This window comes from Equus caballus, chromosome 9 (genome assembly GCF_041296265.1).
Source record: "Equus caballus isolate H_3958 breed thoroughbred chromosome 9, TB-T2T, whole genome shotgun sequence".
In the NCBI taxonomy this organism is placed as follows: domain Eukaryota; kingdom Metazoa; phylum Chordata; class Mammalia; order Perissodactyla; family Equidae; genus Equus; species Equus caballus.
Window position 1 is genome coordinate 2,428,336 of NC_091692.1, and position 13,118 is coordinate 2,441,453.

At 38.5% G+C, this 13,118-nt stretch overlaps 1 protein-coding gene across 3 annotated transcripts in view; it reads left to right on the top strand.

Annotated features, from left to right (window-relative positions):
* The window catches only part of RMDN1 (regulator of microtubule dynamics 1), a 39,725-nt gene that overhangs the window by 20,340 nt on the left and 6,267 nt on the right, over nucleotides 1-13,118 (top strand). For 2 of the 3 annotated variants that reach the window (XM_023648361.2, XM_023648359.2), the window contains exons 4-5: nucleotides 924-1,083; nucleotides 9,446-9,535. In XM_023648361.2, coding sequence (XP_023504129.2) covers nucleotides 924-1,083; nucleotides 9,446-9,535 — 250 coding nt within the window. The remainder of the gene's footprint in view (nucleotides 1-923; nucleotides 1,084-9,445; nucleotides 9,536-13,118) is intronic. The other variant, XM_023648360.2, reaches the window with a different exon arrangement.

Sequence of the window (13,118 nt, forward strand, 5' to 3'; positions counted from 1 at the left end):
TTTCCTTTTCCATTCTCCCTTGAGAAACTTGAAGTGGCTGGGTTGGCATTTTATAGTCATTTCAGTAATTGCTTGAAAAGTAAGCTATAAGGTAGTTACTCCATATTCACTGAATTATCAATACAGTATTGCTACCTTTAGTTTCAAAATTTTGTGAATACCATTTTTTGTTAAGAAATGTATAATATGGGAGGCTCAAAGGCAAACATTTAATAAAAGGGAATTTAAGATTAGTTTTTAAAAATATTTCTAACTCTTTATTGTGGTTACTGTTTTGTTTATTTGCCATTTCTTATTTGATGTAATTATATTTAAATGGCAATTCTTCGAAGAGTCCATTGTCCTTACTTGTAGTATTCCTTACCTGATGGCGTGGATGATACATTCAAATATAGGATTTATTTTAAGATTACATTATGTTCACTCACTCACTCATTAACAAATACCCTGTATCTTTCGTGTTCCAGGCACTGTATTTGGGGCTAGGGATGCAGCAGTTTTGTGTTCTAGAGCATGACCCTGTCTGTTAAGCTTATGTATTTTATGGTACTGTCTGATCCAGTAACTGAGTTGTCAGAAGCACAGTGCCAAAGAAGTCAAGCCTCGAGTTATGTGTTGAATTTTGTAGGGCAAGTGTTCAGAGAGTTCAGAGATCTTTTATAGGGAAGTTTGCATTTTAGATATTATAGGTAAGTTAATATTTAAGTATAATATTGGATATTTTGTAGGAAAGTTTAGCAAATGATGTTTATATGTGAAAGAAAATAATACGTTTAACATTTTGAATAATAATGGCTTTTGATATCGTGTTGCTTGCTATATCCCCACTGACCTGAAAAACCGTATTTATTCATTAGTGATGTGACCTTTAACAGTTTTTAAATGTGAGCTAAAATGGTTGTTTTATGTTTATTTCAAATTAGTGAAGATGCAGAGTTGTTGTGGCGTTTGGCACGGGCATCACGGGATATAGCTCAGCTTAGCGGAACCTCTGAAGAGGAGAAAAAGCTCCTGGTGTATGAAGCTCTGGAGTATGCAAAAAGAGCGCTGGAAAAAAATGAGTCAAGTTTTGCAGCTCATAAGGTGAGGTGCTTAAAGTAATGGAGCTGTTACCCAGTTCTGAGAGGTGCATCGGTCTGTACTTACCTGTCAGCACTAATTTACATGGGAAAGAAAATTGCTCTATTTTAAAGAAATGGGGAAGAGATTTGTTTCTGTAACATTTTTCCAAAAAGAAGTCATTTTTTCTTTGCATTCTTGAACATTTATTCTAACTTCATTAGTGTGTTTGATAAGTTACATTTGTGAATGTTTATTTTTTTTTATTTATTTATTTTTTTAAAGATTTTATTTTTTCCTTTTTCTCCCCAAAGCCCCCCGGTACATAGTTGTGTATTCTTCGTTGTGGGTTCTTCTAGTTGTGGCATGTGGGACGCTGCCTCAGCGTGGTCTGATGAGCAGTGCCATGTCCGCGCCCAGGATTTGAACCAACGAAACACTGGGCCGCCTGCAGCGGAGTGCGCGAACTTAACCACTCGGCCACGGGGCCAGCCCCTGTGAATGTTTATTTTTAAACCAAAGTGTTAGTTTCAAGAATTACATATATCTTTATTCCTGGTTGTACAAGCACTTGACACATCTTTTCTCATTTTCCTCACGTGTTTATGTTTTATGTGGAGGTAGGAATATAGCAGTTGGACAGCTGAGGCCTACTATAACCTTTCCCCTGTAACTCTGCTAGTTTCTGGATTTCCCAGCTGGTTTAGAATACTGTTTTTCAGTGGACACTGTGGGGAGCCTAGGGGACATCGTTGTTGTTTTGGATTAGGACATCACTTTATTCTGTTGGATTGTCCTCAGTAGAGGCCCCTGTCCTCATGACACTCAGATTCCATCTCCACACATTTCAAAATGTTCCCTTTGGGGATCAGTCCCCCACCCCCCTACCCTCAACTACTACTGGTTTATATTAAGGATAAAACAGATACAAATCCTTAAATTTGTTAAGCCTTCTTTTATGGCCCAGAATATGGTCCACGTTTGTAAATGTTCCTTGTGCACATGATAAGAATGTTTATTCAGCTGTTGCTGAGCGTATCTTGTAAATGTCATTCGGGCCAAGTTGGTTGATAGTGTTGTTCGAGTCTTCTAGATCCTTACTGATTTTCTGTCTACTTGTTCTGTAAATTATTGAGAAAGGGATGGTGAAATCTCCAAGTATAATTGTAGATTTGTCTGTTTCTCTTTGCAGTTTTATTAGTTTTTACAGCATGTGTTTTAAAGTACCGTTATCAGGAATATAAACATTTAGGATTGTTACAATTTTGATGCATTGACCTCTTTATCATTGGAGAATGATCCTTTTCATCACTAGAAATATTCTTGGTTTTACAGTCTGCTTTGATATTAATGGAGCCACTCTTGTTTTCTTTTGGTTAACGTTAGCATGTTATGTCTTTTTCTGCCCTTTAACTTTTATTTATGTCTTCATATTTAATGTGTACTTCTTGTAAGTAGGTGATAAGTCTTGCTCATTTTTATTTTTACTTATTTTATATACTTCAGATTAGGTAAGATTCACTATTATAATGTGTACACTTCTGTGGTTTGTAGCATATTCACTATGTTGTGCAACCTTCACCACTATCTATTTCTAGAACACTTCCATTTCCCCCCAAACAAACCCCATACCTATTACCAGTTAGTCCCAATTCTCACCTGTCAAGCACTAATCTACTTTTTGTTTCTATGAATTTGCCCATTTTGGACATTTCATATAAATGGAATCATACAATATATGGCCTTAGTGTGTCTGGCTTATTTCACTTAGCGTAATATTTTAAAGGTTCATCTTGTTGAGTTTCTGACAGTGCTTCATTCCTTTTTATGGCTGAATAATATTCCTTCATATGGATATGCCACTTTAGTTTATCTGTTCATCAGCTGATGGAGATTTGGGTTGTTTCCACTTTTTGGCTGTTAGGAATAATGCTGCTGTAAACAATTGTATACAAATTTTTGTGTGAACACTTGCTTTCAATTCTGTCTTTTTTTATTCAAGTAAATTCACATAACATAAAATTATCCATTTTAAAAGGTATGCTCCAGTGGCATTTAATACATTTATAGTGCTGTGCAACTATTACCTCTATCAAGTTTCAAAACATTTTCATCAAAAGGAAACCCAGTACCCATTAAGCAGTCACTGTCTATTCCCTCTTATTCCCAGCCATGACAACCATTAATCTGCTTTCTGTCTCTGTGGCTTTACCTACTCTGGATATTTCATGGAAATGGAATCATACAATATGGGATCATTTGTGCCTGGCATCTTTCGCTCACCATGTTTTTGAGGTCCATCATGTTGTTGCATCTATCAGCTGAATAATATTCACTCCGTTGTATGGAGATACCACATTTTGTTTATCTGTTCATTAGTTGATGGACGTGGGTTATTTTCACCTTTGCCTATTGTTTATAGTATAGGTATCAACATTCACGTACTACAAGTATTTGTTTAAATACCTGTTTTCAGTTCGAGTATATACCTAGGAGTAGAATTGCTGGATCATATGGTAATTCTATGTAATTCTTTTTGGAGAATTGTTAAATTGTTTTCCAAAGCAGCTGTACCGTTTTAGACATTAGCGCTAGCAATGTACGAGAGTTCCAGTTTCTCCACATCTTCACCAACACTTGTTTATTGTCCATTTTTTAAAATTACAGCAATCCCAGTGGATATGAAGTGTCTCATCATGGCTTTTATTTGCATTTTCCTCATGACTAATGATGTTAAGCATCATTTCATTTGCTTATTAGACATTCTTATATCTTTGGAGAAATGTCTATTCAAATTATTTGCCCATTTTTAAAATGGATTGTTTGTCTTTTGGTTGTCGGGTTGTAAGAGAATATTTTCTGGATACTGGTCCCGTGTTAGATACAAGAGTTGCAAATATTTTCTCCCATTCTGTGGATTGTGTTTTCACTTTGTTGATAGTGTTCTTTGATGTGCAAGTTTTTAATTTTAATTAAGTTTATTTTTCTTTGATTTCTTGTGCTTTTGGTGTTATATCTGTATAACTTGCCCAATCCAAGATTATGCAACTTTCAACCTATGTTTCTTTCTAAGAGTTATATTTTTTAGCTCTTACATTTAGGTCTTTGATCCATTTGGAGTTAACTTTTGTACATGGTGAAGTAAAATTCCAAATTCATTCATTTGCATATATATATCCAGTTGTTCCAGCACCATTTGTTGAAAAGACTATTCTTTCTCCATTGAATGGTCTTGGCATCCTTGATGAAAATTAATTGAGCATAAATATATGGGTTTATTTTTGAACTCTCAATTCCAATCCAGTGGTCTATTTGTATCCTTATGCCAGTGCCACCATGTCTTAGTTACTGTAGCTTTGAAGTAAGTTTTGAAATAAGGAGGTGTGAGTCCTTCAGCTTTGTTTTTCTTTTTCAAGATTTTGTTTGACCCTTCTCAGACCCTTGAATTTCCGTATGAATTTTGGGATCAGCTTGTAAAGTTCTGCAAAGAATCCAGTTGGGTTTTTGATAGGGATTTCATTGAATCTGTACATCAATTTGGGGCGCATTGCCATCTTAACTTCTATATTTGTAGGAGACATTGGTCTTTAGTTTTCTTTTCTTGTGATTTTTTTTTTTGGTATCAGAGCAACACAAGTGTCATAGAATACTTAGAAAGTAGGTGTTTTTCTTTCTTTCTGGAACAGTTTAAAGAGGTTTAGTGTTATTAATTCTCATTTGACGTTTGGTAGAATTTGTCAGTGAAGCCATCTGGTCTTGGCCTTCACTTTGTTTGTAGTTTTTTGATTACTAACTCTATCTTATTACTTATTATTGATCTATTCAAGTTTACTGTTTATTCTTAAATCAGCTGGATAGTGGGTGTATTTCTAGAAATTATTTCATGTTTGCTTCATTACCTGATTTGTTGGCATAAGGTTGTTCCTAGTATTCCCTTATAATCCTTTTTATTTGTCATTTATTTTCATCAAAGTAGGGAAGCTTTTAGAAATGGCACTAATTAATAATAAGGAAGCATACGAGTGTAAAACTCTCACGGGAAAAGGTAAACATACAGTAAAGTTAGTGGGTCATTCACTTATAAAGCAAGCATATGGGTTAAAAGACAAAAGTAAAATTAACTAAAATTACATTAACTAGTTAAGAGATGTATAAAATAAAAAGATGTGAAATGTGTCATCAAAGGTATAAAATGTTTGAGGGGTTAGAAAGGTAAAGCCCTGGAATGTGTTCAAATTTAAGCTGCTCTCAACTTAGACTACTGTTTACATAGGGTGCTGTATGTGAACCTCATGATAACCACAAGGAAAAGCTTACAGTAAATACAAAAAAAAATGAGAAAGGAAACTAAACATAACACTAAAGAAAGCCATCAAGCCAAAAGGCAAAAGAGAAACAGAAGAGGAAAGGAACAGAGAAAAACTACAAAAACAGCCAGAAAATAATCAATAAAATGGCAGTAGTACGTATGTATCAATAATTACTTTAAATGTAAATGGCCTAAATTTACCAATGAAAAGACATGGAGTGGCTGAATGGGTGATTTTAAAAACAAGACCCCTCTTTATGTTGCCTACGAGAGACTCACTTCAGAAGTAAGGACACACACACTGAAAGTGAAGGGATAGGAAAAGACATCCCGTGCACACAGAAATGAAAAGAAAGCTGAAGTAGCTATAGTCATATCAGACAAAACAGACTTTAAAACAAAGAGGTAATAAAAGATAGAGAGGGTGTTATATGATGCTGAAGGGGTCAATCCAGCAGGAAGATATAACATTTATAAATATATGTTCTCACAACATGGGGGCACCAAAATATATAGAGCAAATAGTAACAGACCTAAAAGGAGCAATTGAAAGCAATTCAGTCATAGTAGGGGACTTTAATACCCCACTTACATCAATGGATAGATCATTCAGACAGAAAAGCATAAGGAAACATTAGCCTTAAAAGACATTAGACCAGATGGACTTAATAGACATATATAGAGCATGCCATCCAAAAGCAGAGAATACACATTCTTCTCAAGTGCACATGGAACATTCTCCAGGATAGGTCACATGTTAGGTTACAAATAAGTCTCACTAAATTCAAGGAGATTGAAATCATATCAAGCATCTTTTCTAACTACAATGGTATGGAACTAGGAATCAATTACAAGAAGAAAATGGGGAAAAAAACACACAAAAAGGTAGAGATTAAACAACATGCTACTGAACAACTAAGGGGTCATCAAAGAAATCAAAGGAGAAGTCAAAAAATACCTAGAGAGAAATGAAAATAGAAATATGACATCCCAAAATCAATGGGTGCAGCAAAAGTGGTTCTTGGAGGGAAGTTTATAGCCATATAGGCCTGCCTCAAGAAGCAACGTGAAGGGCTGTTGGGTTATCAGTCTGTTGCTGCAATTCACAGTGCACTGAGCAGCACTGGGGGTCAATTAAAGTGTCCTTCTGATCTCTTCTCACAGCTCAGCTCTGCCGTCCTTGAGCGAAGCAGCCATAGACAGTGCACAAATGATGGGCCATCGTTTTCCCCTGAAGCTCTACTGTGGACACTGAAGTTTAAATTCAATATAATTGTCATATGTCATAAAATATTCTTCTTCTTTTGAATTTTCTTTGTTGGAGCTTTCCAGATCCCTTAGGGACGTCACTTTCCCTCAAGCTTTCTTTAGTCTGTTTGCCTGAGGTGGCAGCGACCTATGGTATTATCCTGTAAGTGTTTCCAGCTTTAGCACTAGACTCCGAGTCAGGTGAAACATAGACAAGGCTTTCAAGCCTGTCTCCCAGGGAACCAGCAGCCAGATCAGAACAAATCATTAATTACAGTTCTCCATAGATGAGATCTGCTCTGCTCCCTCTGGTACCAGGAAGATGGGCTATTTTCATGGCTACCCCTGAGTTTGGGAGGATGAGATGGGAGTGAAGCAAGATAAAATAGTACAGAGTTCTCTGTTCTCACCAAGAACAAGCTGTTGCTTTGAGTAAGTGTTCTCAGGTTGTTGCCAGCTTTACATTAATGTTGGTGTTCCAAAAAAGTTGACTCTGACAGTTTTTGCTCATTTTTTTCATGGCTTTTATGGAGGAATGGAACTTGGAGTGCTTTATTCTGTCTTTTTCACTTACGGCACTCTCAGTCTTGCTTAATTTTTTAATGCAGTTTGGCAATCTGCCCTGCACTTGACGTGTTTGGACCATTTACATTTATTGGAATTAATGATATTTTTGAGTTTAAATTTCCTATCTTTCTATTTGTTTTGTCTGTTCTTCTCATTTTCCTCTTTTTCTTCCTTCTTTTGTATTGAGCATTTTTGCATTCCATTTTATTGACTTAATGGCTATAACTCTGTATTGTGGTTTTTTGTTGTTGTTGTTGTTGTTTTGGGGGAAGATTAGCCCTGAGCTAACATCTGCCACCAGTCCTCCTCTTTGCTGAGGAAAACATCTGTGCCCATCTTCCTCTACTTTATATGTGGGATGCTTGCCACAGCATGGCTTGGTAAGTGGTGCATAGGTCCACGCCTGGCATCCGAACTGGCAAACCCTGGGCCGCTCTGTTTTCTTTGCATATAGATGATAGTTAAATGCATAAGAGAAAGTGATTTTATCTAGAGCCTTGAGATGTGGGAGAAGATCAGAGTACCAAATGTCGATGCAAATAATCCATTACCAATCTATTAATGAAAACTGGGGTGAGTTATTCTGAGCCAGATGTGGGGACCATGTAGCCCAGGGCCGTCCTTCCCCGAGAAAGGAAGGGCACCAAAGAAGTGGGGTGTACAGACTGGTTATATACCCTCAAAGAGGATGTTTCGCATATGATTGAAATGTCCCTTTTACAGTAGTCACGACTGTCAGCACAGCGATTGATGGACACATCAGGTAGTAGGTCTGCTGTCTCGGTTTTCACAGCAGGGTGGCAGGTCTGCTGTCTCAAGCTGGGTGGTCACAGGGTGGGTGCAGCAATCAGTTCCTAGCCTAAGGAAAGATGCTTATCCTTAAGGAAATGCCAATGTGGGGGAAGCTGCATCTTTATCTCAAGGCCGTTTGTTCTTGTCTTTGGGACACAGCAAATGCTTAAAGCAGATGTACAAGGCATGCTCAGTGGCCATGTCAGGCCCTTTTGGAAAAACAGAGTCAGGCCAAATTAGGTTTACACCAAATGGCTTCCGCATATACTCCAATATATCCTATTGCTTGCCATTTGTTTGTCACAAGTTTGAAACCCTGTGAGACCCGTCTAGTCATCTGGAGGTAGGTAACTGGGTAACTGTCAATGGAGATTAAAGAACATAGTCTGTAGAGATGTGTGTGTGTGTTTTAAATTATCTTTTTTAAGAAATTTTTCTTTTGTGTGTGTGAAGAAGAGTGGCCCTGAGCTAACATCCATGCCAGTCTTCCTCCCCTTTGTATGTGGGACACCTCCACAGCACTGCTGACAAGTGGAGTGGGTCTGCACCCGGGATCCAGACCCACAAACCCGGGCCGCCAAAGCAGAGCGCACGGAGCTTTAACCGCTTGGCCACAGGCCTGTGGTTCTAAAGATATAAATAAAAATTGTATCTTTTTATTTTCAGTACACATATCAAGATACCAAAGATTTTGGTGGAGAATAGATTTAAACAGTTTAAATGTTAGTTAAAATCTTTCTGGCTATAATTATTAAAATACCATGGATATAAGCTGAAACCAAAAAGAAGGGGCGTCTGTTCTAAGAAGCTGTTGCATTCTGCAGAGCCAAAGGCAGTGAAGCTTCAGGAACAGTTGCTTCCACGCTCTGAGGCTTCCTCGCGTCCCTTCTTTGCTGTTATCTGCAAGTCTTTGTCACTGCAGGCATATTTTTCTCATCCCAAGTCTTCAGACTTTCCACAGCGCCTGGGTTATGAAGCTTGGATGTTTCGGATTCAGTTCTTAGGGAAGAAACTCAAACTGAATTCAGTTTGGGTGTGTTACCCAACTGTGGCTGGGGGCAGAGGCACAGCTGACAAATGTGGCTGTTATTGCGCTAACAGTGCAGATGTGGGAGACGAGGCGGCGCCCAGAAAAGAGGATGAGAAAATAAAACGGCAGGCATTCAGTCGCCCGCTCTTCCAGGTTAATCCTCAGACCTGGACGTGGATTGTCATCTCCCCACTTCACTGATAGCCTTCCTGGAGATTCACTGCTCTCGACCTTGTGTTGTGGTTCTCTGGAAACATGTCCTGTCCTGAGGGAACTTTCTTCTCTTTTATCTTCCAGCATAGTTAATACAGTTTTTATGCTCAGTAACTTTTTGTTGAATGAGGACTATTGAGGAATAAGTATTACTCAGTTTTACCTTGTATTGAATGGAATATTATCAAGAGTATCTTATTCTTACACCTTTTTCCTTCTGTTTTTAGTGGTATGCAATCTGTATAAGTGATGTTGGAGATTATGAAGGCATCAAGGCTAAAATTGCAAATGCCTACACTATCAAGGAGCATTTTGAGGTATGATGAGTTTAAAGTCGTTTTCTGAATAGATTTCTGTTTCACTTCTCTGTTGCTGTATCGCAAACCACGTAAAATTTAGTGGCCTGAGGCAGTGACTGTTTCTCACAATCTGTGGGTTGACTTTGCACGGTGGTGCCTCCGTTCTGCTGGGGGTGGCTGAGGTTGTTCAGACGGCTGCATTCGCTGGGACCGGAATGTACCAGATGGCCTCTCGTCCGTGGTGGTTTCTCTCCACTTGTCTTCTCATCATTTCACAGTCTAGCCCAAGCTTCTTTATGGCATGCTAGCTGACTTCTAAGAGCGAGTGTGCCAGGGGAGAAAGTTGTGGTGTACAAGCCTGTATGAAGCCTTGGCTTGCGTCACACTTGGTAATATCCTATCGACCTAAGTAAGTCTTGCGGCGGCCGAGTCCGCCAGAGTCTGTTGGAGGGGAGTGTCCCAGGTCGTGAATACCGGGAGCTGGTCTGGTCTAACCACCTAACACAACTGACATACCACTCCCACTGGTCACAGTACTGTGTGATCTCTGTGTGTGTTGTGTGTGTGTGTGTTTAATATTTCCCCCTGAAGTTAATTAATTTAGTTATGGTAAGCTCTTCTTTAGGTGCCAGAAATTGTCCAGGAGTTTGTGGATTTCGTGATGTGCATGTGCACTACTCTATTGTCCTCAAAAAAAATTGCCAAGAGATTTATTTCTCTTTTGATGTTGTAGACTGTCTCAAGATAGAGAGGAAGAAAGCGATGAAAACATACATAGGGACAAGGCTAAAGGAGCTGTCTCATAGCTTTTCTGAATTTTATGCTTACGGTCTTGGTTCCTAGTTTATATAATGACTAGTGGGAAAGCGCGTTGAACCGGGGGCCAGGAGACCTGGTGTCTTATTCAGGCCCCGGCAGCGTATGTATGTGTGTGTGTATGCATACGCAGACATGCAATATATATGTGTATTTCAATTTATTAATGTACAACATTTTTCACATTTTAAGACCTTTGAAATCAGATTGCATTATATAGTCCGTGGGATCTCATAATTGGCTGTGCTTTTTTTTCTTAGTGGTACATAAAATGATGATGTGTCATAACTTCTATGGTATCTTAGATTCAGTGAAATATAGTAACTTGCTCAGTGGTGTTAGATAAATCACCTAAATTACTCTGTGCCGTTGGATTGTAGAAATACATGACAAATAACGTCCAATGTGAGTAATGAAAAATTGCAGAAAATCTATTAATGTATACTTTAAACAGTGAAGGCTATAGATTATTTCTAAAAACACCCATGTTTTCTATAAGTGTTCAAATGGATAATGTGTTGAATATATTTAAAAAATGATGATGTTTACTATTTACATACTAAAAAGATAATTTATAGTACTTCTATTTTCAAATTCCATTATTATATCTGAAATCATCAGGAAATATCATCTTTGGATTGTTTTTTGTTTGTTTGTTTGTTTTGAGGAAGATTAGTCCTGAGCTAACATCCTCTTTTTGCTGAGGAAGATTGGCCCTGAGCTAACATCCGTGCCCATCTTCCTCTACTTTATACGTGGGACACCTGCCACAGCATGGCTTGCCAATGGTGCCATGTCCGCATCTGGGATCCAAACCAGCAAACCCTGGGCTGTCAAAGCAGAACATGCACACTTAACTGCTGTGCCACCGGGCTGGCCTCTGGATGTCTTTTGAAGACACTTGAGCTAATGGCTCGAAAAATTATAAAAGGAAGGGTGTCTTTGAGAGGAGCCCCTCGACCTATCCCATGAGAAAATTGAGTTCCAGTGCCCCAAGGCATCCACCGCATGTGATGGGTTGACTTCTCCCCCTTGCGTCCAGAGTGGTCCCAGCTCTGTGCCGTTCTTGGTAGAGTGGAGAAGATGGCTACTCATGTGATGTTGCTCTTGAGCTTGGTTTTCTAGTGGAGCTCCAGTTGGGAAAGCTGAGAGTGTGAGTTGCATATACTTTGACACATATTTCGCCGTGAATGTTATATTTACAGAAAAGTAAAAATTAGGTCAGTGCCGATTCTCACCCATGGTACTGCAGCGAGACCTCTGCCAAGTCATGCTTGGTTAGCCTTGTTCTCGCTGCTACCGCTACAACTGCTGACATTAACCAGGGTGAGAAGGGTTATAAGTGCCTAGTGCTCACGGCAAGCAAAGAGAATAGTGATGCTGCTGAGAGAAGATGTTACTGTGGTAAGCACCTGCTGTTGCTTGCTCATTTAATTCTCACCACAGCTCTGTAAGTGGGTATATGACTTTTTCAATTCCATAAAAGAACCAACTCAGCTACAGCAAGAATAAAGAACTTGTCAAAGTTAGAAGTTGTTGAGTTGTGGTTTGAACCCTGGTAATCTGGCTTCAGAGTCCACGCTGGTAACCAATACAGATATTTGGTTTCAAATACGGATATTTGAAAATAGGCATCTCACACATTACGAATAGACAGTGAAAATATCATTTGACAAAACGTAAGCTAAGAAGTCTTCAACTTTTTTTTAAAAATGTCTTTTATTTTTAATAGAATTGACATTAATTTCCCTGGTAATTTTCAACAAAATAATGGATAAAAGGAGGAATGATTTCTTTTCTTTTTTTCTTTTTTTGTTGAGGAAGATTGGCCCTGAGCTAGTATCTGTGCCAGTCTTTCTCTACTTTGTATGTGGGATGCCACTACAACATGGCTTGATGAGTGGTGTGTAGGTCTGTGCCCAGGACCCAAACCTGTGAACCCTGGGCCGCTGAAGTGGAGCACGTGAGCTTAACCACTGCACCACTGAACCGGCCCAAAGACTAGCTTAAAGTTATTCTGTGGTTTGTGCTTTCCCTTCAGTCACCTAGGACTTTCACATAGTGAATAGAAATTAGGTAATGATGTATACCCGAAATTAATATAATATCGTAAACCAGTGTTACTGTAATTAAAAAAATTAAATTAAAAAAACATAGGGAGACTTTATCAACATATTTACATTGTGCATAATTCTTTTTTTTTTTTAAGATTTGCACCTGAGCTAACAACTGTTTCCAATCTTTTTTTCCCCCCAAATCTCCCCAGTACATAGTTGTATATTTTAAAGACTGGCACTTGTGCCAACATCTGTTGCCAGTCTTTTCTTTTTTCTTCTCCCCAAAGCCCCCAGGTACACAGTTGTATATTCTAGTTGTGAGTGCCTCTGGTTGTGGCATGTGGGACGCCACCTCAACATGACCTGATGAGCGGTGCCATGTGCACACCCAGGATCCGAACCGGTGAAACCCTGGGCCGCCGAAGCAGAGTGCATGAACTTAACCATTCGGCCACGGGGCCGGCTGTACATAATTATTCTGTTAATAAATACTTTGAATAAATAGTATTTATTTTTTGTTTGTTGTGTATAGATGGGGAAGTTGAACAAAATCTGCATGCAGGAAGAGACTTTCTAAAATTATGATGTACTTTGCTCTTTTAGGAAAGAATACTTTTTATTCAATGTTCATATGGGACTTACCAAAAAGAACGTCCTCCTTTATTTTTCCTTTAGTATAGAAGAAAGAAACATTGAGAGCTATAGATTGTTGTTGTTTTGAAAATTAC